This window comes from Saccostrea cucullata, unplaced genomic scaffold (genome assembly GCF_032062105.1).
Source record: "Saccostrea cucullata isolate Sc308-1 unplaced genomic scaffold, CSIRO_AGI_Scuc_v1 ctg205, whole genome shotgun sequence".
Taxonomy (NCBI): Eukaryota; Metazoa; Mollusca; class Bivalvia; order Ostreida; family Ostreidae; genus Saccostrea; species Saccostrea cuccullata.
In genome coordinates, this window is record NW_026936671.1 from 370,152 (window position 1) to 393,148 (window position 22,997).

General features: G+C 32.7%; 1 protein-coding gene across 1 annotated transcript in view; it reads left to right on the forward strand.

Annotated features, from left to right (window-relative positions):
* The first annotated feature begins 5,016 nt into the window (after positions 1 to 5,016).
* The window catches only part of LOC134246232 (uncharacterized), a 40,083-nt gene continuing 22,102 nt past the window's right edge, over positions 5,017 to 22,997 (forward strand). The window contains exons 1-8 of the mRNA XM_062728562.1: positions 5,017 to 6,063; positions 8,296 to 8,352; positions 9,076 to 9,150; positions 9,778 to 9,829; positions 11,044 to 11,243; positions 18,397 to 18,526; positions 19,089 to 19,369; positions 19,779 to 20,022. Of these exons, the coding sequence (XP_062584546.1) occupies positions 5,950 to 6,063; positions 8,296 to 8,352; positions 9,076 to 9,150; positions 9,778 to 9,829; positions 11,044 to 11,243; positions 18,397 to 18,526; positions 19,089 to 19,369; positions 19,779 to 20,022 (1,153 nt within the window). The 5' untranslated portion in view covers positions 5,017 to 5,949. The remainder of the gene's footprint in view (positions 6,064 to 8,295; positions 8,353 to 9,075; positions 9,151 to 9,777; positions 9,830 to 11,043; positions 11,244 to 18,396; positions 18,527 to 19,088; positions 19,370 to 19,778; positions 20,023 to 22,997) is intronic.

The window sequence follows — 22,997 nt, forward strand, 5'->3', positions numbered from 1 at the left end:
TGCTTTTATATGGATTTTATAACTCTAGAGATTTTACGCAATTTTGTCTAGGTCTTTTAGCGATTATTTTAGGAGTATACTTTGTCTATAAGATAGATTTACATAAATGTCCTTAAAAATAATTAGACTAGTTTGCGTGGTAAAAAAAAATAAAAAAAAACTTGACGAGATCGAAAGAACAAAGAGGAAGTTTAATATTCCCTAAACTTTATAGTCTCAATAAAATATATATTTTAAACACTTCTTTAGTCTACTAATTTACAAAACACTCAACTGTATCTTGTCGTAATTGAAGTTTAAGTTCTTTCTTTGTAAACATCAAGATAAAAAAAAATACAGGAAATGAAATACGTTTGATGTATTTCTTTTTTTTGTTAATTGTTATTTTAATCGGAACTGAAATCTGAGCAAGCTTACGCATTATTGCCACTAATCTTTTAAAATCAGTTTTGATTTAGAAGTTTAACCAAATAAACATGACTAAAATTGACGACCCTGTTATCTCACTCCGAGTTTTCTGATTTTCTTTCCCCAAAGACGAAAACCATCCTCCTCACAAGAAACTGCACACTGATGTATCCCATAATTCAACTGCTGTATTCTCGCGCGTCACGTGACATTAATAACCGCTATAAATGTGTCAACAATATCGTTTAAATGGCTACTCTGGTGGTACCAAATGGAAACTTCTGTCCAGGTGGATTGTAACAGACAGACATAAGGCCTTTTAAATGTTCTTGACCCAGTATATTGTTTGGATAATCTTTTTTCCCAGAGAATTTATTGTACATTATTTTGATTTATTTTCTTGCAATGCCATATCAAACGTATGGACTTAGATCAATCATAATTTGTTTTTCATAATAGTTCTGGACTTCATATGAATTTCTTATCAATACCCATCGTTGTAAATTTTGAAGATGATATGTTAAGATTATATGACATCTAGTTTTCATTTAGTATTCATCAGAGTCTGTCATCTCCGATTTCAGACTTTCTGCCTCACAGCAGGATTTTCATTTATTTCATTTTACTATGAAGGATAGTAAATATTAGGTGGATTTATTTGTCACATTAGCAGTAATGAATTATTTAATAGGATCGTGATAGGTCAAATCCGCCGTGCTTTTTTACTACCCGACACCTACAACTTATCAGTAAAAGAAAATCTCATCGAACACGAGTCGCCATTGTCTGTGTATTGTATTTCTTTACGTGATTTTCTTTACGTTAGATCAGTTGGAAAATATTATCTCAAGATATTGTTTGATACCTGAGGTACCATGGAGATTATTCTATCCAATTTTAGGTCGTTTTCTAGGACTATTCTAAGTACTATATTTTTGCATGCGTGTATAGTTATCTTACACTGTACATTTTTTCTTATTAAAGATACCTCAAAGCATATGTCAGCATTTCTCAAAATGGTATGAAATTCTTAACAAACATGTAACATATTTGGCGTTGTTCAGTTCTCTTTTAAATTCTTTTCAAAATGAAAATGAAATATAAAAAAAACAATTTAAACGAAAAGTAGACAAGTCCAAGATTACAACTAATTCTAAAAAATTTACAAGTATACATGTACGTATTGAAGAGATTGTGTAGTTTCCGTTGTTATGTCAATGTTCCTTCTCTTAGAGTTATTTTGGTTTTTGTAGAGTTATTTTGGTTATTTTGTAGAGTTATTTTTTGGTTATTTTGTAATCAATAGTTAAAATAAAAACCCAGTGGATGTTTCTAACTGTAACTTTCATTTTCAGACTGAAAATTTGTCAAAGTCATATTTTTCTTAATTCGGGTTGCATTTTTTATTACATTAAAATAAATTTAAAATCCCACGTCTACATCATGCAAATTATACACTGTATAAAAATTATAAACGATGTATGGCAAAATACTTATTTCAAATTATCACAATGGTCAACATAAAGCCGGATAGCCTTGGTTCTTAACGTTAAAACATTTTCGTAACCCAAGCCCAATTCAAATCTGACAAAGCGGAGCACAGAAGAATTAGATATCAATTGCTATGATTATCTGCACACTTAATTTTAACACCTTTTAGATGTGAAATCGATAGAAAACCAGGAGACAGGAGAATGTTCACTTAAATGATGTCGAATTCCAAGAGCCAAAGAAGACCAACGTGCAAAGACAAATAATATTCTGGATTATCTTTTTGCAGGTTTTCTTTTGAAAATATGCAAATTAATGGAATTTAAGAAAAAATATTTTTGATGCACGACTTGCAGATCAATAAAGGTGTACAAAAATGATGAAAGAAATAGGAGCAGGTATATGTCTCTAAAAGAAAACAAATCTTTGTGTCTCCCCCTTAAGGAAAAAATAAAGCGGTGGAAGAAATTTTGAAGATGAAGAAGGAAAAAGGTCATTCAGACATTCTTGACCTTTCAGCTTTTTGTCTTAAAGTCAATATACATGTAGGAGTTTGTTAAGTTTATAGGAATTTGGTGACCCAGAGTTTCGTTGCAAAACCCTCTAGAAAACTTAAACTATTATCTGAAACTATGTCTGAAAAATATTTCTTTGACCCTTTAACGTCAAAATCAATATGGGTCTTTTTGAAGGCCAAAGGGAGTTTTAATATAAATTTTAAAGCAAAAGCTAAAATCTTTTTGAGATGTAGTCTTGAAACAAAAGTGTTACACAAACAGAATTGTATGTTTCATGTTCTTGAACTTTTGACCTTAAAATCAATAGGGGTCTTTTCTAGCAATGCATAGGGGATTGTTTTAAATGAATTTCATTAAAGAAAGCTCCAAGAAAACCGATATTATTATTTAAAATAGTTAATTGCAATGCATAGAATTTCTTACCTTTGACCTGTAGACCTCGAAATCAGTGGGGAACTTTTTAAGACCATAGGGAGTTGTGGTTTAAAATCTATTTCAATTGCTTTAATAAGGCTTCTTAAGCTTTTAGCTAAATACAAAAATGTTAAACAAAGAATTATGAATTTTTTATCTTGACCTCCAACCTCGTCACTTCAAAATCAATAGGGGGCTTTTCTAGGATTTGATGATACATTGTTCTGAAAAAAAGTCATGAAAAATAATATCATCATTTGGAAAATGTTATTTACAATGCAGGGAATTTCTGACCTTGATCTTTGACATCAAAATCATGACATGTTTCTGTATAGGCCCTAGAGAGCTGTGGTGTAAAATTTTGTAACAAATGCCCAACGGCTTCTTGAGATATCTGAAAACGAAAGTGTTGATGCATAAATATTTCCATTTCTAATTTTTCTCTCTGTGATAACTCTTTGAAAGTTAGCGGAGTTAATTTCTTGATAATTTTACCGGAATGTAAATTAGGCAGATCAATAGGTCAGGAGCTAAGGAGGCCTAATACGCATGCAAATCTCGTGCGCATCTGTCTCTGAGTCTGACGCTAAGGAGGCCAAATATGCATGAAAATTTCGTGCGGCTGCCGTTGTGTTTGACGTCAGTGGGCGAGGACTATTGAAATTGGGATGCGAATCCTCGTGTAATTTTAATCTATGTCTGCATTTTTAAAGTCTAAATCTACAATTTTATTTCACAATGAAATGGAAATATAAGGAATCACTGTCTAGTTAGTATAGTATGCCAGGGACATCAACAATAGTGGGAAACATGGGATAATTTATATATACATAACGGGCTTCGCCCGTTATGCAAATTATCCCATGTTTCCCACTATTGTTGATGCCCTGGCATACTATACTAACTAGACAGTGATTCCTTAAGTAATCTTGTTTTATGTTTTGAAATCGTAGTTCCAGTTGTGTTTTTTTTAAAAATCTTTAGCATTTACAATATTTAAAAGAGGAAAAGGAAGGTGTTCACTCTAAACACATAGGTTTCGTACAATACCCAAATGTTTAAAATTTCATAGCAGTGAACAATGGTCATTTGAACAAGGTCAAGAATATTGAAATCAAAAAGATTTGGTTACAACTGGAAGGTCATCAAAGACATCAAGATGATTTCAAGTTAAAAATGTAATTCACGAAAAGAAAGCTTTTACTTATGCTTATCATTGTGGCCAGAATCGCTAGATGAAAATGGTACAGCTTTGCCACATTTCTTTGTTGTGATTTATCATTTTCTCAAAGAAAAATATATATATAAAGATAGAAGGGGGAAATGGAAATCTCTTTGAAATTCAAGAGGTTGAAAAAAAAGGTTCTAATTAAGTATGCATTGTTTAATTGACATTTAGGAGTATAGAGAAACTGAATCCCACTACACTAGACAAGCTAGGCTTATAACAAAAAAAAATTATTGCAGAGAATGCTGATCGTTGGCGTAATTGAAACTACAAAAACAATCCCTCGCATCCTGAGACAGACCACCAAGACAAAAACATATGTCTTACTTACAAAATGACAAATACATTTAAGAGGAAAAATATCAGTGACGTTTTATGACTCAGTTATCCTTGTCCAGTGACAAAAATAATCATAGCGAACGTCTCAGCAGAGAGTTCAATAGAATAGCGTTGACGTCACACAGGGTTAAATGTGATATGACATTAAAAAAAATTAAAACCAGAAGCGGTAGGAACCCGGAAATTGCCCACGGTGCATAGTCTGTTGCATGCGCACTTTTCTTATTTACATGTTTATGTTGTGCAAAAGAATGCTTTCGCTATGAGGGGGTTAATTGGTACGAGCAGATCGTGCGAATTGTATATAAACAATTCTGGTGGAATTATGAACCAAAGTATTTACCAATTATCCCTGCTTATTAACAAAGCGTTTTTAACCTAAGAACAACAGGCCGGGTCAAGGGGTTTTGAAATGAATGCTATTCAGATCCTGTCCTATCGTCTTATTTAAAGAAACCTGACCCTTAACTTTTGATAACTTAGTTAATGAAGATTATTTATTTGTTGTTCGTGATATAATTAAGATTTCCTAATACTTTGGAAACAATACTGTTTTATTTCAAAGAACAGAAGAAGGGTTTTCTCGCCATTCCGGCTTTTTTCTGCCGCTTATTAGAAGATGCATTAAATGTGAGTTCCTTTTATATATTGAAGTAACTCGATTTGACCCAGATTGTCTCTGATAAAAATGGAGAAAAAAAACACAAACTGGAGTTTATCAAAGTGAATATCAGTAGGTTTTAGAAGCGGTAGAGTGGATGAATTCTATGGCATGTCTGATGTGATTTGTTTGCAAGCCTACGTAGGGTTCTAGTGATAAGAAGAAGATACAGAGTATAGGGATTCGCTTAGTGTCTGAGTTGTTCCGAGTAAACTGCAACGTATAGTCAACGGAGGAAAAAGAAACATTCAATTCCTCTCGCGGAGCAAAAGGAGCAAACTGACCGCCTCCTGTTTGTTTTTGTGTTTAATTCTTCTTACTTGGACTTGAATCAGCAAAAACATCGTTACATGTTTTTCTTTTTTCTGTTGGAGTTAATGTATTTAGGGTTCGTATATTAAAAGATTCTTGGGGTTAGATGGTGAAAGCTGTTAAAAACTACCCCTGAAGGTGTTAAGAAAAGTGACTTTTGGCAAGTAAAGCGTCTCGGAGCTGTGGATATTAACAGCCTTAGTGAATATTACAATTAATTAAGGATTAACAAGGAGAGGCCATGTGATCGAAGATTATCGTTTGAAGATCGAGGCCCAACCTTTACTGTTTTTCTACACACGTTTTTCTTGTAATTAATAGGAGAGTGTTTTATCGCCGATTTTCTTAATAATTCATCTCCGATGTAAATTTGATATAGATAAGGTTTCCGACATTCCTTCTCAACAACCAGTGGCACTTAAAGTAGTTACGCTATGAGTGCGCGGGCTCAAAGTATTTGCTGGGTTCAATATTTACGGAAATAACTTTCCTGAGTACCTCCGCTTGTAATGGGTCAGTAGCTTCGTGACATTGTTTGGAATATCTGGATTTATTTAATATTTTATTGTTTTAAAACAATGGACAGTTTGTTGACAATTGTGACTTTTGTGCTTTCGATTTCCGTATGGACTTCCGCAATAGATGTTGGACCAATCGCTAAAGCCCGATGTCGAGCAAGGTGCCTGCAAGAGGTATATACGACTTTTTATTTAAAAATAACAAACTTATTCTTTGATTAAATCGTAATGATTATTTAATTTTATGTGTATTTTAATTGACTTTCAAATATCTATTATAATTTATAATTACATTTTGGGAAAAAGAAATAGAAAAAAAAGCTGTATCATTTTAAGGATTGACTTTTGCGCAAAGGCAAAATGTCTTCATTTTGCGATTTATATCAAAAGTTTATTTTCTACTTTAAATACCAAAAAAAAAAATATTGTGATGTGTTTAAATTATAGATAGAAAATTACATATTAAATATATGAATAATGCTAAGGAAGCGTGTTCGAATGTTCAAGACAAACCGGAAAAAAATTAGTTGGACCGTTTTCATTTCGTTAGTTAATCTTCGAGGTCATCATCATCCATCATCTTGATCAACCAAAAATGAAAACTTGCTTGGAATAAGTTACAAAAAACTGTAAAAGACGTTAGTACCAAAGCACAAAATGGGGTGACGACAATTTTTTTAGAAATAGAAAAGGAGAAAACTAAGTAAGGCATTGTTTGATGATACGAGGAAGAGTCCAGGTGCGCGCTACAGGTACCTAAGGCCTGAGAGTGGAAAGATGTAGGCTGCATCTGTAGGAGTGTACGCAGGATACATGTATGGCTGTCCACTTTTATCAAGATATCAAGTGTCACTTGTGCGACTTCAACAAAATGACTGCAGAAATCAAATTTTGAATATTTTGGGAATTGAATCGATACATATCGTGATTTCCAATTACCGAATTAGCCCTAGATGAAGTGACTTTTAGTTCATTTTTTTACGAAAGGTTATGGGTGTTGTAAGTGCTTTTGGGCATGACAAATCCTCGGTGTCCAAAATTAACAGGTTAAAAATTGTGTTCCAAGTTGTGCAAGATAATTATATTGCTTTAAGACATTGCTGAATTAAAGGCTGCTTCCATGCAAAAAGTTGTGCAAGCACATTGCAGAAATATTAAGGTTACCTCTAGCTAATGCAGTATTAAGAATGAAAAGTTGGATTAAAGAGTTAATTTTATGATTGAAAGAGATTTAAGCAACGACACATACATTCACTTATTTCAGCATGTGCTTTATCTGGGGATGCCAAAATGTCCCCCCTTTTTCCTGGGTATAGGTGCATGATAATCTTCAAGAACTAATTAATCTTCTCGTTATTCCCCTTATGTTTTCACTTTCAATACTTTTCTTTAACAATGTTGTCATAGAAAAAAGAATTTATGTGGAAACATGTTATTATTAAGTTAACCAACCTGGAGACAAATTGATTAATTTGTTTGAAATTTTATTTGCTTTGGTGGCAGTTTTATTTAAACATGCAGAACACAGGTGCATGTTTCGAAATGCTTATTTGCCCCCCTTGATTCTTTTTCTTTTATAGACAAATCTTTAAGAAATTAAAAGATATTTATCACCCATGCAAAGAGGAGGAACTAAATTGCGATGTAAAACTTTGTATTTAAAATCTTCAGAGATAAGCTAATGGGACAAAAAAAAACCTAAAAAAATGTGCTCAGAAGTCCTGTATTTCCATAAGTATGAGCTGGCTAAAAATGTTTGACCAAAGACTAATTAAATCTCAAAATTTCATTTAAACAATATTTCAATGGAAGCATTAGCTTTTGAAGGAAAAAAAGTTCAGTGGTGCCTTTTGCAAAATAAAATTCTTACACAACTCCAAAAAAAAAATTGCAAAAACAGATGTATTAACAGTTTTGGTGTCTTTTTTTTCATTTGAGCATGAAAACCTTCATAAGTATGTTGATTGTTTTTATGAAAATTGAAGTGATGCACAAAAGTTAATGAAAAGATTGAGGCATAAAAAATTAATGATAAATTTGGAACTTTGGGTAATTTTTTTCAAAAAATTATACAATTGCTTCTCTTCATTAAATTTATGTTAGTATTTTCATGGTGTATTTTTATAAGCTATTGCAGACATCTCAAAAGTGAATAATCCACAAGGAATTTTTCCAAGAAAATATAATAAAGTTCCACAGAAACTGCTGAGATAGAATATATCTTTGAACATTTATTTTGCATTGATATCTGAATTGCATTTTTTTTGGACCATGTCATTTAAATTTTTCAAATGAGTAGCTAACACCAACTTTTATTTTTGTTTATTTTATTTAATACTTTCTTTTTTACTATCAGATAAGCATTAGTGAAATATCACTTTTAATAAATTTTTCCTTTCTTCACAGACATTGCGAGCTCCGTATGATGATAACTCCTGTTTCAAGAGGAAGAGCTGTGATGTGGTATGTTCATGTTTAATTTAACAAAAAACCTTGGCTGAAAAATATCACCCATCTAAAAGCTCTATAGCTATCTCACATTGTCCTTAGATTTTTTTTTTAATTCCACTATAATATTAATGCATGTCATCGCCTCTCAAACCTTTTAATATGATAATAAAGAACTCTTTTTTTATAACATTTGCTATGAGCCTAAAACAGCATTATGATGAAAGTATGGGCCGTTCACAAGGTTATTCATTAACCATGGTTATATGCAGGGTTGAATTTATAGCCACTATTTTTCACTTCAATATCCATTAAGAAAATGTGAAACCAGGCAAAGTTTAATTTCATTAAGATGAGTAGGGTATAGTTTTAGCATCCTTATATTTTACTGATCAATGGAAGGAAAATATAGCAACTCAGAATTTTCAATGAAACTATGATTGCATGTCTTTTACTCTTTGAATGGCATTGGTTTTCATACATATGATAACCAAGAATTCATATATTATATAGGCAACACCGTATTTTTCGGAGAGTTATATACTTGGTAATGATTATAGTAAGACAAAAATTTTATAAATCCTGGTTTTTGCTGTTAACTTTATGCTGAGGATAATATTCTCAAGAATAAAATTTTCTTGAGCATTGACCAACTCACACAATTAAGCAAAATTAAAGTTCTCACATTCATTATAAATTCATATTTTGATTCATTTATTTGTTTATTATTTTTTGCAGTGCTGGAAGATGTGTGAACCCCTCGTTCTGAGGCCTGAAATATTCTCAGAAATTTGTCACAATGGAGACAAATGTGTAAGAAGAAACATTTCATTTTAATTTCTAAATTTAAAATTTTTAATTTTCAAATTTCCAAAATTTTTATTGTCAGGGGAGACTACTTTGTTCTATATCTTTTATCCAAAAACTAGGTTATTGTCTGCTTTTATATGAATACTGTATACAGGGTTATTTTCGCCCCATTTAATTTTCGCCCTTTCACACTTGCAAACAATTTTGCCCCGTTTTAAATTCGCCCAATCAGAGTTTTATTAAAGAAATTATACCATATTATTTCATTTCGCCCTGTTTTAAATTAGCCCAAATGAGGGTAGGGCGAAAGGGGCGAAAATAAAATGGGGGCGAAAATTTCCCTGTATACAGTAGCCATTTTCTAAAACTCAAATCTGATGGGGTTTTTTTCCTGTTTGTAAATGTTTGATTCATCTTTACATTGAAATTATATTAATTAAAAGCATATGAACAGACTGGGTTAATGTGGAACTCTGTGAATCATGACATAGCAGGCAATATGTTCTAATATTTAGATTCTCAGCTCAATACAGATGAAGGTAATTGTAAAAAATTAAGTAATGGCTTAAATTGATAAGTTCCAAGTTTCTAGGTCTTCCATGAAATTTATCTCTCTCTTTTTTATTCCAGCAAAAAGGATGCAAAGTAGCATGTGATTTCAAGGCAAACATTTTGAACACAGGTAATTTATTAGGATTTGCCTTTGAATTCTTAGATTAAGTATAAACAAACAAGTATTTTGAACTTGTTGACTTCATTTAATGATAAATAAAAATATGAGTGTTTTTTAAGCCACATGTTTTATCACTATTTTATTTTTTAACAGAAATATATACATTTCTAAAGAAATATACATTTTTAAGCAAGTTTTATGCAATTTCTTTATAGTTTTTAGTATAAGAGTATACATGTATATTATTATTATTTATTACCCCATTTCAAGACCAAAAAAAAGTTTTTATTTCTCTTTTACATGGCTGTGTATCATCAGACAGACTATTTCTAAGGATTCTGTTAGAATGATCAGCAACAGTCAAAATGCAATAAAACTGGTCCCCCTCGGAAAATAAAAAAGAATACCTAGTCTCGTTAAAGTTGCCCTGGCCTCATTATTTGCTTCTGGTTTAGACTTGCCTAATTGGCTAGACTCTTTATGTGGAAATCTAAAGAGAATTAGAGGCAACAAGTAATTATTTCAGGAAGAGATAATCTTTGTGGATTTTATGTCAGTTAACCATTGTGTGTTTTGATGCACATCCAGAGGAGCCAAAGTCTTGAAAAACTGACCTTTGCTATTTTTCCTTGGAGTATATTCTTGTACCGGTACACACTCTCTGATTATGACTTGGCTATACACTGTAATTAGTTTTGATTTCCCCCCTCCACGTGTTGGCAACTCCTAGATTTTGGGCAGTTTTTGACTGCTACTAGAGATAGTCTCTGATAAGATAAACAGGGAAATTAAAACATCAGAACCTGTTACCAGGGACGGGCTGCAGAGTTGACTGACCAGGGTCTACCAGCTAGTTATTATTAATAACACACGGACAACATGCATATCATGTATTTATATCCCAACATTTGTAGGGATATCAAGGCCATCCAATACTTAATATTTTTCTTTAGATAGATTGATTTATTAGCATACACCTTATCACAGGTTATGCCAATTTATAGATTCATTGACTTTTTTCAAAAAGAAAATAAACAGTTTGCTTATAGGAACATTCAGGAAAGGTTTCCCCCTCCCCCCCCCCAAAGTACTCTCCCCCCCCCCCTCCCCTTCACATTCATTGGTCCATCTTAAATTTTTGTTCACACTTAACGAATAGATTATTACACATATTAATTACACCTCATTTTAATTAATGATTGCATTTATCTGAATCATTGCAGCATCTCCTAATACTGGTCAATGGATGTTCAGCATTGAACCAGTGGTGATACCATTCAAAAGGACACAGAAAATAGAAATAGCGTGGGACACCCCCACCTCAGAACAGGTGTCAGGGAATAGACAGGCCTTTGTTTACGTCCTTATGGCCAAGGAACCGGTGGGGACACCACAAACCAGGGCCTGGACAGAAGTCATACAGGTAAAAAATAGGGAGAAAGGGATGAGATTTAATTAAGCATGTGGAAACAGTGTTAGGTTAAAGGTTTAAATGGCCAATAGAAAAAGGCCAGTTTGTTACTTGTGTAATGGGAGAGGAGAGAAATGCAGCAGACTGGCCCAGGATTCGAACCCAGACCCCCTGAATCTCCAGTCAGGTGCTCTACTGACGAGCTATCCGGCCACTGGCAATCGATCCTGGCTGACTGCCACATTTGTTAAAAAGGCAATTTAAACAAAATTTAATAAAGAAAATTATGAAAGTTACCATCAGTTATCATATACCTGGTATTAAGAAGTACATTTACTTGCATGTACCGTATATACTCGCCTATAAGTCGGTATTTTGAGAGTTAGATTTTGATGCAAAAGTCTATATGTCCGACTTATAGGCGAGTCATAAAAAGATTGGTATTCATCTGGATTGCAAATCGTAGTATTTCATAAACATTTTCAACAGCTATAATAAAGTCTGGATTTATTATTATCATTTATGTATAATAAGTTATACATAAATTACATGTATTTTATATACATGTATTTAATAATTCTATTTTTTTTTCTTAATCATAAGAGGGCATTATTTATTTTTTTATGATTTAAAGTTAGACATCGACTTCATTTCTAAAAAAAATAATTGAAATCAGGGTAAAACAAAAAATAAGCATTTGATTCTAGCAAAAAGTTGTACCGACTTATAAGCGGATCAATGGCAAATCCCTTCCAAATAACCTCAAAAAACACAACCGACTTATAGGTGGACCGACTTATAGGCGAGTATATACGGTACCTAAAAAAGATGTCATCATTGTTGCTCTTAGCTTAGTGCTGATTTGTTGATTTTAAAGTGCACTGAAGGAAAAGTGCTCAGAAGTATGTTAATTATGACGGTCTGAAATTTTTGTGGTTTAGTGAAAGCTTTTCATGTCTTGGTCTTTTACGGGGCTGATTCTCTCTCAGTTTTGGATTAGTACTATCAAAATTAACTTCATCAAAGTGGTATTGATGTCAGTAAGATCTTAGACTCAACTTATCACCTGCTAAAGGCTTTGTTTACCCAGCTCTGGGGTCTTGATAATGATGAAATATGATTTAAAGGCTTTCTTTGGGTAATAGCTAATATTTCGCTTCTTTTAAATCTTAGCACATTTCAGGTTCAGTGTATATATTCTGACTAACTTTAGCCTAAATTGATAGATGTATAAGTTTGAAAAAAAGTTTTTCATAAGAGTGTATGTTAATTAATAACCTTTTATAATTTGCAGAAAACTTAAATTTGATTATTTAGACATATTTTAACTGATTAGATTTATTTGAAGCAAAGGTGTAAAATCATAATGTAATACCCTTTAAAAAGACGAGCGGAAATAACTATGAGTATTTATTCTGAAATATAGAATATCTTAACTTTTTTTCACTTTCAGCCATTCATTTAGCATTGTGTTAGACCTGTAGTGCATATGAACAAGAACCTGAAACATTCTGCCTTTTTTGCAAATTTGAAATAGCTAGATCAAACAAAACTTTAATTTAGACATAAAACTGTCTATGTAGCTTGCATATGGGGAAAAAATCTTGTCTTCTAAGTTATATAATTGTTATCAATATAGCTAAATCAAATTAATGAGAAATTGACACGACATCTATCACTTTCTTTATATCTATTTATCAGATTTGTACATAAAATTCAGGCTCTCAGTGCACCCATCCTTAGACCTGTATCAATATTTCTGGATCTATTTTTATCAGGCATATTATGAAAGATTTTTAATCCATAAATCAAATTTTTTTATTGCTATGCCGTGCAGAGTTAATATTGTGAAGGCAGATCATAATTTGTTCACATTCCCCGTAATGTGTCACCTAATTTTATCTGCCAGCTAACGATTAAAATAGGCTCATCTTGTTTCTAAACTTAATCTCGGCTAGGCAAAAAAAAAATGTATATGAGCGAGACTTCATCCCATATTGAATCTGACAGTGCGAAGGCAGTGAGTTTGTGTGGCCGAGCTTTGAAGCAGCATGTAAACTCTAAGTAATCACATGAATAAAATCATGTACATAAAATTCATTCGGGCTTGCTTTATTGAAACCAGTCAAACTTGGGTCAGACGAGTGCTCTCGGGGAAAATATCTCTCACATGGCTCAGGGTATATGCTTATATCTACAGTGTTACCTTTCGGTAAATTAGTAGAAATAGGTGATGAAAAATGCCTGAGTCTCCCACCTGTTCTTGCGAGTTTTCGGGCTTGCTGCCTTCCCAGATGCTAAGAACAGCACTCGAAATATTTAGAAAACATACCTCTCTAATGTTTCGATACAGCGAGATCAACGGAATATCAGGCTGTTTTTATAACTGTCTGTTGCTTCTTCGCAGATTCTTCATATCAGAGTAGATACATACAGATAAAAGGGAAGGAGCTGGGACAAAAAATAACTCCTTGGACATAAGAAACCTCTCCTAACTCTGGGTCCCTATCTCTAATACAAGTTCCGGTAATCCTCTATAGTTTCTCTCCATTATTAATATATCTCATTAATGAAGCCGGCACTTGAAGTTCAGCGAACATCAAACTTCTTCACGGTACTTGATGTTGTAATCATAATAAAAATCGGACTTTTGTAGAGATACCACCAGCAGTGATGGATTCGACTGAGATTTTATTTCCTAGAAGTCTTTTTTTTTTCAAAACTTAATCAAAACTTCAAGGCCAAATTGAATATTTGGTGAAGCTTTGACATTTAAGCAATTTTTATTTAATATAGATTTTATGGCACAAAGATACAATATTTCATAATATACGCTGAGGATGATCTGTTTGAAATAGAAAGAAGTACTTCAAAAATTATTTTTGATCCTCGTATAATTTGTCTCGGAGGAGTTGAATGGGGGGAAGGGTGCAGATGATTCTTATAGGGGAATGAATTTCCCATTGAACTGAATTCCCTCCAATTCTGTTTATACTGACGTGATTTATGCAATAGCTAGACATAATGCCAATGCTCAGATCAAATTACATCAGAAAAATTTAATAAATTGACAGATAAATTTTGACTAAGCTAGCAAAGTTTTTTGTGTACAAAAGCTTTGTAAAATACAATTACTTTAATTGCCATTCATAATCCATACATGTATTATATGTTTTTATGGGGGGAAAAACCAATGAGTATTTTTTAGAAATATAACATTTGTCTATAAATGTTAAATCATTGAAATATTTACATGTATTCCAATAATTTTATTCTAAGATCTCAATTTTTTGAGATGTTTTAGTTACTCTAAGCTCTAAAGTTAAAAAAAAAAAAACCAAAACCCCAAATCAATAAATCAAATATTAAATTTTAAATTCAAAGGGGTTAATTATTTAGTGCAACCTTGTAACATTTTTTGCTGAACCCTATAGTGATTGCCAATTGTATCTTTGCTATTTGGAGGACGTGTGTATGAGAATTAATCCATTCTACCGCATTGTTACCCGGTACTCATAAAGAGCTACTTCAGTGATAATGGTAGTAACTGGTATAATTGGTTGTGCCATCTCTCTGTTGATTTGGGAGATACTATACGGCAATTAACATAAGAGTAAGTCTGGCACAGATTACTCCAAGAGCAATGTAACCACATCACACTTACTCTCTGCCAAGGTGCACACCCTTAATAGCCATGGACATGATGATCGCATGTATTTCAATATAGTCCGTAACAATATGATTCGTAACAGCTATAATTCGTAGCAGTATAATTCATAACAGTATAATTTGTTATACTATCATTCATTTAATTCACACTGTAAAATTTGTAAGTATAATGTGACCTTCTTCTATTTCATATCTCCCCCAAATGTATTGTTCATAAATTGTCTTATGGTATGTAAGGGATGAGGAGTATTTATTTTCTTGAATTCTTTCAGCTTTCGGGTAATTTATGAATTACCAGTATATCAAAAAGGATTAAAATATCATATTATCGAAATTTGCAGATGATATATAGTCCGAGTATTTAAAATCAATTTTTATATTCAGTAATGTAATTAGCTTAAATACTATGGTATTCAAAATTGAATATTTTACATTAAATACCATGCAGATCTCATCAATTTTCGAAAAAAAAAAAATTAAAAAGTGATTATCAATTTACAAATCTTTATCATTTATTTATCAATCGACTATGAAATTAAATTTTGTTCTACTGCATTACGTAACTTTGTTCCCATTAGCAAGAAACCCACCTTGCAGATTGTTTACATGGGCACAAAACAATTTGTACACAACATTAAGTCCTTTACCCAAAATAAATTGTCTGAGAAGATGTTATACAATAAGAATCCTTACCAATAATACTTTGTAAGAGGGAAAAGTGCTAACCAATCGTAATAATGTTTCCTGAGAAATGTGACCCAGTTCCTATTAATGGAGAGCTCTGCTGGTTATGTGTCTGTTTATTAATTGTTTGACAACATTACTGTCTAAGAGTTGTAACTTGAAAATGATAAGGAAAAAAGATCATACCAGGGTTCGAAATTCACTATATACAACTCGCAAAATGCAAGTTGTAATATCTAAATTGCGTGTTCAAAATTTTGTAATTTTTTTGATTTTATGCATCCTAAATTTTACCTGGGAAAAAATATTTGTTTCACTTTCTTTCTGTTTAATTCTGCATATGTACAATTTTTAAATGAACAGGCATATGCCATGTCCGATGATCATGCAGGTAGAAAATTATAAAGTTTTTTAAAAGATGGATTGATGGCGGGTTTTTTTTTTAAAAAAGCTTTTGTTGCAAGCTGTCTTTTGAAATTGTGTGTTCATTTCTTTGGTACTGGCAATTATCTACAAATTGTAATTTTAGGGGATTAATATTGGTTTCAACCCCTGCATACTATATATATATATATATATACTAGTATATATTGGTTTTTATAATAATTACTAATAGATGCAGGACTGCAGGTTATGACCATCACGCAACTGTCCTTTTTGTTGTTTTAAAAAGTGAAGATTTGAAGTATATGTATATATCTTTTGAATGATTTTAAGGTTTATATATGTATATCTTATGAATACAATTGATCAGTGCATATAAACCAAATATTCTATTCACTCTATCTTCTGAACATGTACTCCATTTATATACTTTGTAACTTTTACATTATCTGGATTTAAGTATAAGATGAGAAAAATTATATCTGAATGCTTATAGATACAACTATAAAAAAGAATTGAAATGAAGGACCATTTACTACGATATTGTAATTTTATACAATACAAAAAAAATTGACCTCTTATATTTGCACTTAGTTCTTTTTATGAAATATGATTTGAAGAGCAGTATACATTCAGAATTGATAGTGACATTGGGGATGAAAATAGATTTGTGCTTATACAATGAATGTTTATGATGTTGTTTTTGTAAACCTGATGACTGAATGAATTTGGTAAAGTTATTTTGGCACAGATCGTTTCTGACTTCAGTGATACAAGTTTACATGTACAAATCTACGCTGCATGAAACAGTTGTTTCTTCCATTGCCGCTGTCATAATACGATATTTTGGTTCCAAGTTCTATCTGTGGAGCTCGACATGAAAGAAAATAAAAGCGGAGTCATTATGATTTAAGGATTGTTAGTTTATTGAGACTTAAACTGAAGAACAAGGGTTAGAATAGGGGGAATTGGCTCGTGTTGATACGTAAAACACGTGTAAAGAGAGGATTTGTCACAGACGAGTGCCGAATCACACCTCATTACGGGCCGCTGATGGACGAAGATTTTTCTTTTTTCTGTTCTGAAAAATTACCTGCTTCATTTGATGTGCAGACACCTTGCGGTCCGAAGCTTTAGAAGCAAAGCAGTCATAGGATCGGTGCTCATTCCCTCTTGGTTAATTTCTCACTGTAGCTGTTTTTTTTTATATGCAGAATGTAATTGATAAAACTGCCTTCAAATTCTTCCAAGATCCATATATTCTTTTCTTAAAAATATCTAGAAACAAGTGCTTTCATTAACTTTTTTGCAGGATTTCTTTTCTCTTTTTTTCTGAATGTGATGCAGATATAAATTCCCTGTAGATTATATTGTGCAAAGTTCAGCCTTAATGTATAGATTGGTGGCAATTTTGTTTTATTCTTATTCAATTTTTTTAATATTGATTTTGAATTCTTTTTTCTTAATTTTATTGATAAACTTTCATTTTCTGCTTATTTAATGTTCTCCGTTTACCAGCTAGTACACCATTTACAATCTCCGAGATTCCTGTCAATTTATTGCTGGAGCCAAAATAATTCATATTTAGTCATAATGGGATATATTTCTTGAGTAATTTGATCAGGCCCAGTCTTATCAAAGCATATCTGATGGAGGCCAAAAGAGTTTTATGTCATAAATATAAAACAAAGAGAGTATATTTTGAACATTCTTTATTTCAAATGCTTGGTCAATAACAATTTGATGGGTTCACTTTGGTAAAAATCTAATATATACTGCATATTCCGCTGATTATGTAATCCACTGGTCTTTTAAAATTTCTGTGTTGATTTGCTCCATTCCAAAGCAAAGGACATAAAAGATTTATCCAAAGATGTGCCGGTGAAAAAACTAAATCTATCAGCCTTATTATTTATATCAAATTTGTTGTCTTTAACCGGGATTGGATGTTTTTATGGAAATAAATGATTTGATTTTCATTGCTATCTCTTTAAATTATACCACTTGAAAGTTAGCCAAATGTGTGGGTTTTTTTTTTTCATCTCAACCCAAACTGCTATATGAACAAACTTAAAGATTACCTAAACGCACTTGAAGATTTTTCATTGTTCTCTCTGTTGGAGAATTGGACAAATTAGTGGAAATGTGTATTTTTTTATGTCTTTCCAGACAGCTGGTGTTAAATGTAATACTGTGAAATCTTTTTTTGGGGGGATTGGGGGGGTATTTTTGTTGTTTTCAAGGTTTGGATTGAGACACCCACAAATTTATGACCACCACGAAATGATATTTTTCAAATGCAATATCTACTACTAAACATTTTCAAAATGAAATCAAACGCCTAAAATCAATATATTTATCTCAAACCTTGAAAATTTCACCCCACAAAAAAACGTTATTTTACAGTTTGGGTATTTTTTCTTTTCAGACAGCCTCTAGGAATGTGGTGCTGAAGAGAGAGATCCTTCTCCACAGTACCGAGTTCTGGCTGGTCGCAGTGACAGAGAACGGAACCGCAACTGACGTCCATTTCCAAGAGAACGACAAGCTTATCTCAGGTTCTCGTCAACAAAGACATTGTTATCCATCATTTATCATTATAATCATAAATCATCATTCGTATATACGGTTGAAGTTACATGGGTATTGCCAACATACTGAGTACCTGCATGGATACGTTGAAGTGAGTTGGAAGTTCCAACCACTTATTCTTTTAGTGCTTTTCTGTTTAATATCTTAAACTCTCAGATATATCAAGGTTTTTTTTGGTCATGATAACAAGGGTTGACTGTAAATACATGTACAGTCAAACACATCTCTAACAAATATTCTGATGAACTCCTTCATATAGGGTAGTCAAGTTTTATCACCAATGTTTCTAGATACTAGTAGATAACTTGTTGACATGTGGAAGTTGAAATTGCTTGGTGTTTTCTTATATTAAAGTTTGAAATAGCAACAAGAATAGATTTGTATTAATGAAGGGATGCTAAATCCTAAATCATGAAGTTAATATGAAATGTAAATCCAATTAACTCATTGCAAATAAATTCAATATTTTAAGATCATAATTGATAATGAGCTAATGAAGGCTAATTAAGAATACTTTTTTTTATATAGAGGTGATGTATCCTCCATCAGGTTCCTTAACTGCCAGTACAAACCGTGGATCCTCGGTCAACACCCCCCTCCAGGTTAACTACACCATCACTGAGGACCCCCTAGATACCACCCTCTCCGCTCTCGTCCAGTGGTCCAACCCGCCCCTCCCTTTGGGGGAGGGGGACGCCTACACGGTGACCTGGTTTATGGAGAACTGTCAGATTTGGGAGTACTCCCCACCTTGTGATCAACCGGCTGACCATTACTCACACACTGTGTTTTATTCCAAGGACAAAGAGGTACCTAAAAGGGGGCAAACACAAAATATGTTGTTGAAAGAATGAAAATTTTTTTGTTTAAAATGATGGTTACAGCAGCAAATTGTAATATACAACATGTATAGCTATAAAACAGCTACAATCACAAAAGAGTTATGATAAATTTGATCTACTGATATGAAAACAATTTTTTTTAAGGTCTACTTTGTTTATTATTTTATTCAAAACAGCTGAATGCAGGACTTTTACTAAAAAGTATTTTTGAAGAAAACAGTACTAGCAAATATATTAAAAAGAAATTATATCCTGACAAATTCAATCAACAATTCCAAATGATTTTTTTTTTTCAGTGTTGAAACAGTGCCATTTAACGTTAACATTGTTTTTAATGTGTCTTTAAAACTTTAAGATTTGTTCTGACTTTTTTCAGCCCTCTTATGTGATCAAGTCCCTGATGTACAACTCACTATACAATCTGAGAGTGGACCTTAGCCTTGCCAGTCGCAATACGAAGAAAAAATGGTACGGACAAGTCGAATTTAAAACGGAACTCTGTGAAGATGTGGACACGAAGACATACACGAAATGTAACCATAACTACGTCGTCAACAATGGATCTGCTGTCACAGACTCGAATAAGCCCACCGGCGCAGACACAGTGGATGATGAAGAAGGTAATTATAGTGTAACCTGCCTAAACCAACACCTGTGTAAACTGATTTCCTGTGAATTCCAACCTATATTTTCATTCCAATTTTAATGTTTTTCCATGTCATTTTACACGGTACACTCAGAAAATTTGTGATCCCCTGTGCATGTCTGCTTTGATTCCCATGTACTACTAAGAAAGAATTACCACACAAATTTACAGTTGTACAAGTCAAAACAATTTTCTGACAATTTGTAGAAAATTATGTTTGACTATATACTGTAGATCACTTAATTTTCGCGACACCTTATTTTCGCGAGATAGTCATTGGTTCTTTATAAGCGAGACAAAATTTTCACGAATTGTGGTCATTGTTCTATACAATCATAAGGAATACTATTATACGTGAGAAATAAATTTTCGCGAGCACTTACGCGAAAATAAAGTTCTCGCGAATAAAAAGTGATTTACAGTAGCTGCATGCATATGAGACCATTTAAATAATTGTGGTAAAATTTTAGTTAATATATAAAATTTTTATTGTAAAAAAAAATCAATGGAAGATACCTGGTAGTTCACAAAGGAGAGAACAAAAGTTCTTTACAGAATATTCATGTAATATGCTGCTGAGATCTAGCAAACACCACAAATTTTTGTATTCTTCCAATGCTTGAATTTTATTATGGTTATATCCCTCTCTCTCTCTCTCTCTCTCTCTCTCTCTCTCTCTCTCTCTTCAATCTATTTCCCATTATAGGTGTCAGCTATAAGTCACTACAGTGCAGTCTGGTGGTAATTTGTTTGACCTGTTAAAAGTTTAATTATTTTCTATAAGACTACATGCCTTATCACCACAGAGGAAGCGAAGGCATCAGATAAGCCCCTAGTGTAGAACAGCTCACTCCACACAGTAATTACCCAGAGCATTTCATACAGGATATTTTTTTTGAATCCCTTTGCTTCATCGCCTGTGAAGATAAGACAAAGTCCCTGTAGCTAACCTCTGAAATCCCAGCCAAAATCTAGCACCTTGTTCTTGTACCCCTTCAACAGAGATTCAGATAAATTTTCCCGTTTATCCCTAATTTTCACTAATTCCATGGGAGGGGTTGGGGATCTTTGGATAAATTGCTTAATGCAGCTTTTCGTTTTAAATCAAAACAAACAATTTTGTTTCTTGGAGATCTTTAAAGATGTTTTCCATGTTTGATTCAAATCTGAAGAAGTTAAGGGAGTAATGGATGGGAAAGGTTTTTCTTCAGAAAGATCAGATCAAAACTGAAGTACATGTACCTGCATCTAATGAATTGTCTATCTCCTGCAGGTTTCTTGCATCAGTGCTGTTTTGCACATTCTAGGAAATATATCTGCATACTCACGTACAAAATTTTAGAAAAGATTTTGCAACTTAGGTTAATTATTTTAAAGATTTTAAGTTATCATAAGTTCTTTTAAAGATATTGTATATTGTTATAGAAATAACCATGAAAAGATTTTTTTTTTCAAAAACAATATCACTTTGCACTATTTGAGTGTGCCAAAAATATCAAACCAAGTTGAGAACTGGACAATGCCTTTTTTTTTTTTTTCAAGGGAGACAATCAATTTCGTTTCGTCCTCATGTATAAATGTTCTTTTCAAAGAAAGGACAAAAAAAATACACATGCATTGAAGGCGGTATATTGATCTCTCATAAAGTCAATAAATCAGTCAAAATATCTCATATACAAGACAAGTCTTGAGGGAGGAAGTAAGCGGTATGTGAAAGTTATTCAAGTACACTATTAGAAATGATGTATACACATTGTCAGTATTACTGTATTACGTATATTACGTACAGAGGCGATAAAAAACAAATAAAGCACAGCAAGAAAAATCAACATTAATAATTAAAAAACTCGGTTAAGTTTTCTCCCTGCATCAATCACTCGATCGGCAAATGAGGAGGATTTTGTATACGTTATTGTAAGACGAGAAACGATGCTTCATCTAAAGGGTATTGCTATGATTTCAGTAATGCCACCTTTTTCAACCCTTCTTATAAGAATCGTTGATGGTACCTCTGATGTTTGCCGCTAAACAATCTCATGCGTAAAGAATATGTGATATAAAAATCTAACACCCACTGAGGAAAGAAAATAATATTGAGATCACCATCAATTTTTGGCACCTTCTAAAATAGCATTACGTCAGTGGTACTGTATATTGTTTTTATAATGATGTACCCCTTCCCTGCAGATTAACGTCGTCTGCAAAAATCTTTTTTTCTTTCCATTATTTTTAATATCGTAAAGCGGGGCTTCTGTTTTGAAGATAATAACGGAACATGGTTGAAGCTTAGGTAAAGGGGAGAATAAGAATGTATGTTCATAAATAACTAAAACCCTGTCTAAGCAGTTGAAAGGGAATTCATTTCTCTTATCTGATACCAAGGAATTTTCTTCTTCAAGGAAAAGAATCAACAGAATACATTTTAATGACGTAGCAAGATTCAGACGGCATTTAGGGCATCAAAATCACTTGATTGCATGCTAAACAATAATTCTGCATAAAGACTGTAACTTTTGTGAATCTCAAGGCATTGCTAATATCAGAAATGTAAATACACACAATCAGACCTATATAGTTTAGCTCCCCCCTGTAGATGCCTTATCGGACTTTGTCATCTATTATTAATTATTTTATCTCCTTGAATTCAGTGAAAATGAGTCCCACAATTCCATGACAGCTTATTTTATTGCAAGTCATCTGTTTTGGTTTATGACAATCTTGCATGTTTGGATTAGCAAAATAAATGCATGGGATTAAGGATTAGAAAACTTAAAGATTTTTAAACCTAGTGGCCCTCGGTTGCATCCTGTCTTGATATGATAAGTGTATTTATCTGTTGCCTCCTTAAAAAGATCGTTCTCCATCTTTAGACCTCAATTCCAGTGAACTCAAATGACGTAGAAGCCATCATGAAATCTACTCACATAGACTTCCTGTATACTTATATTG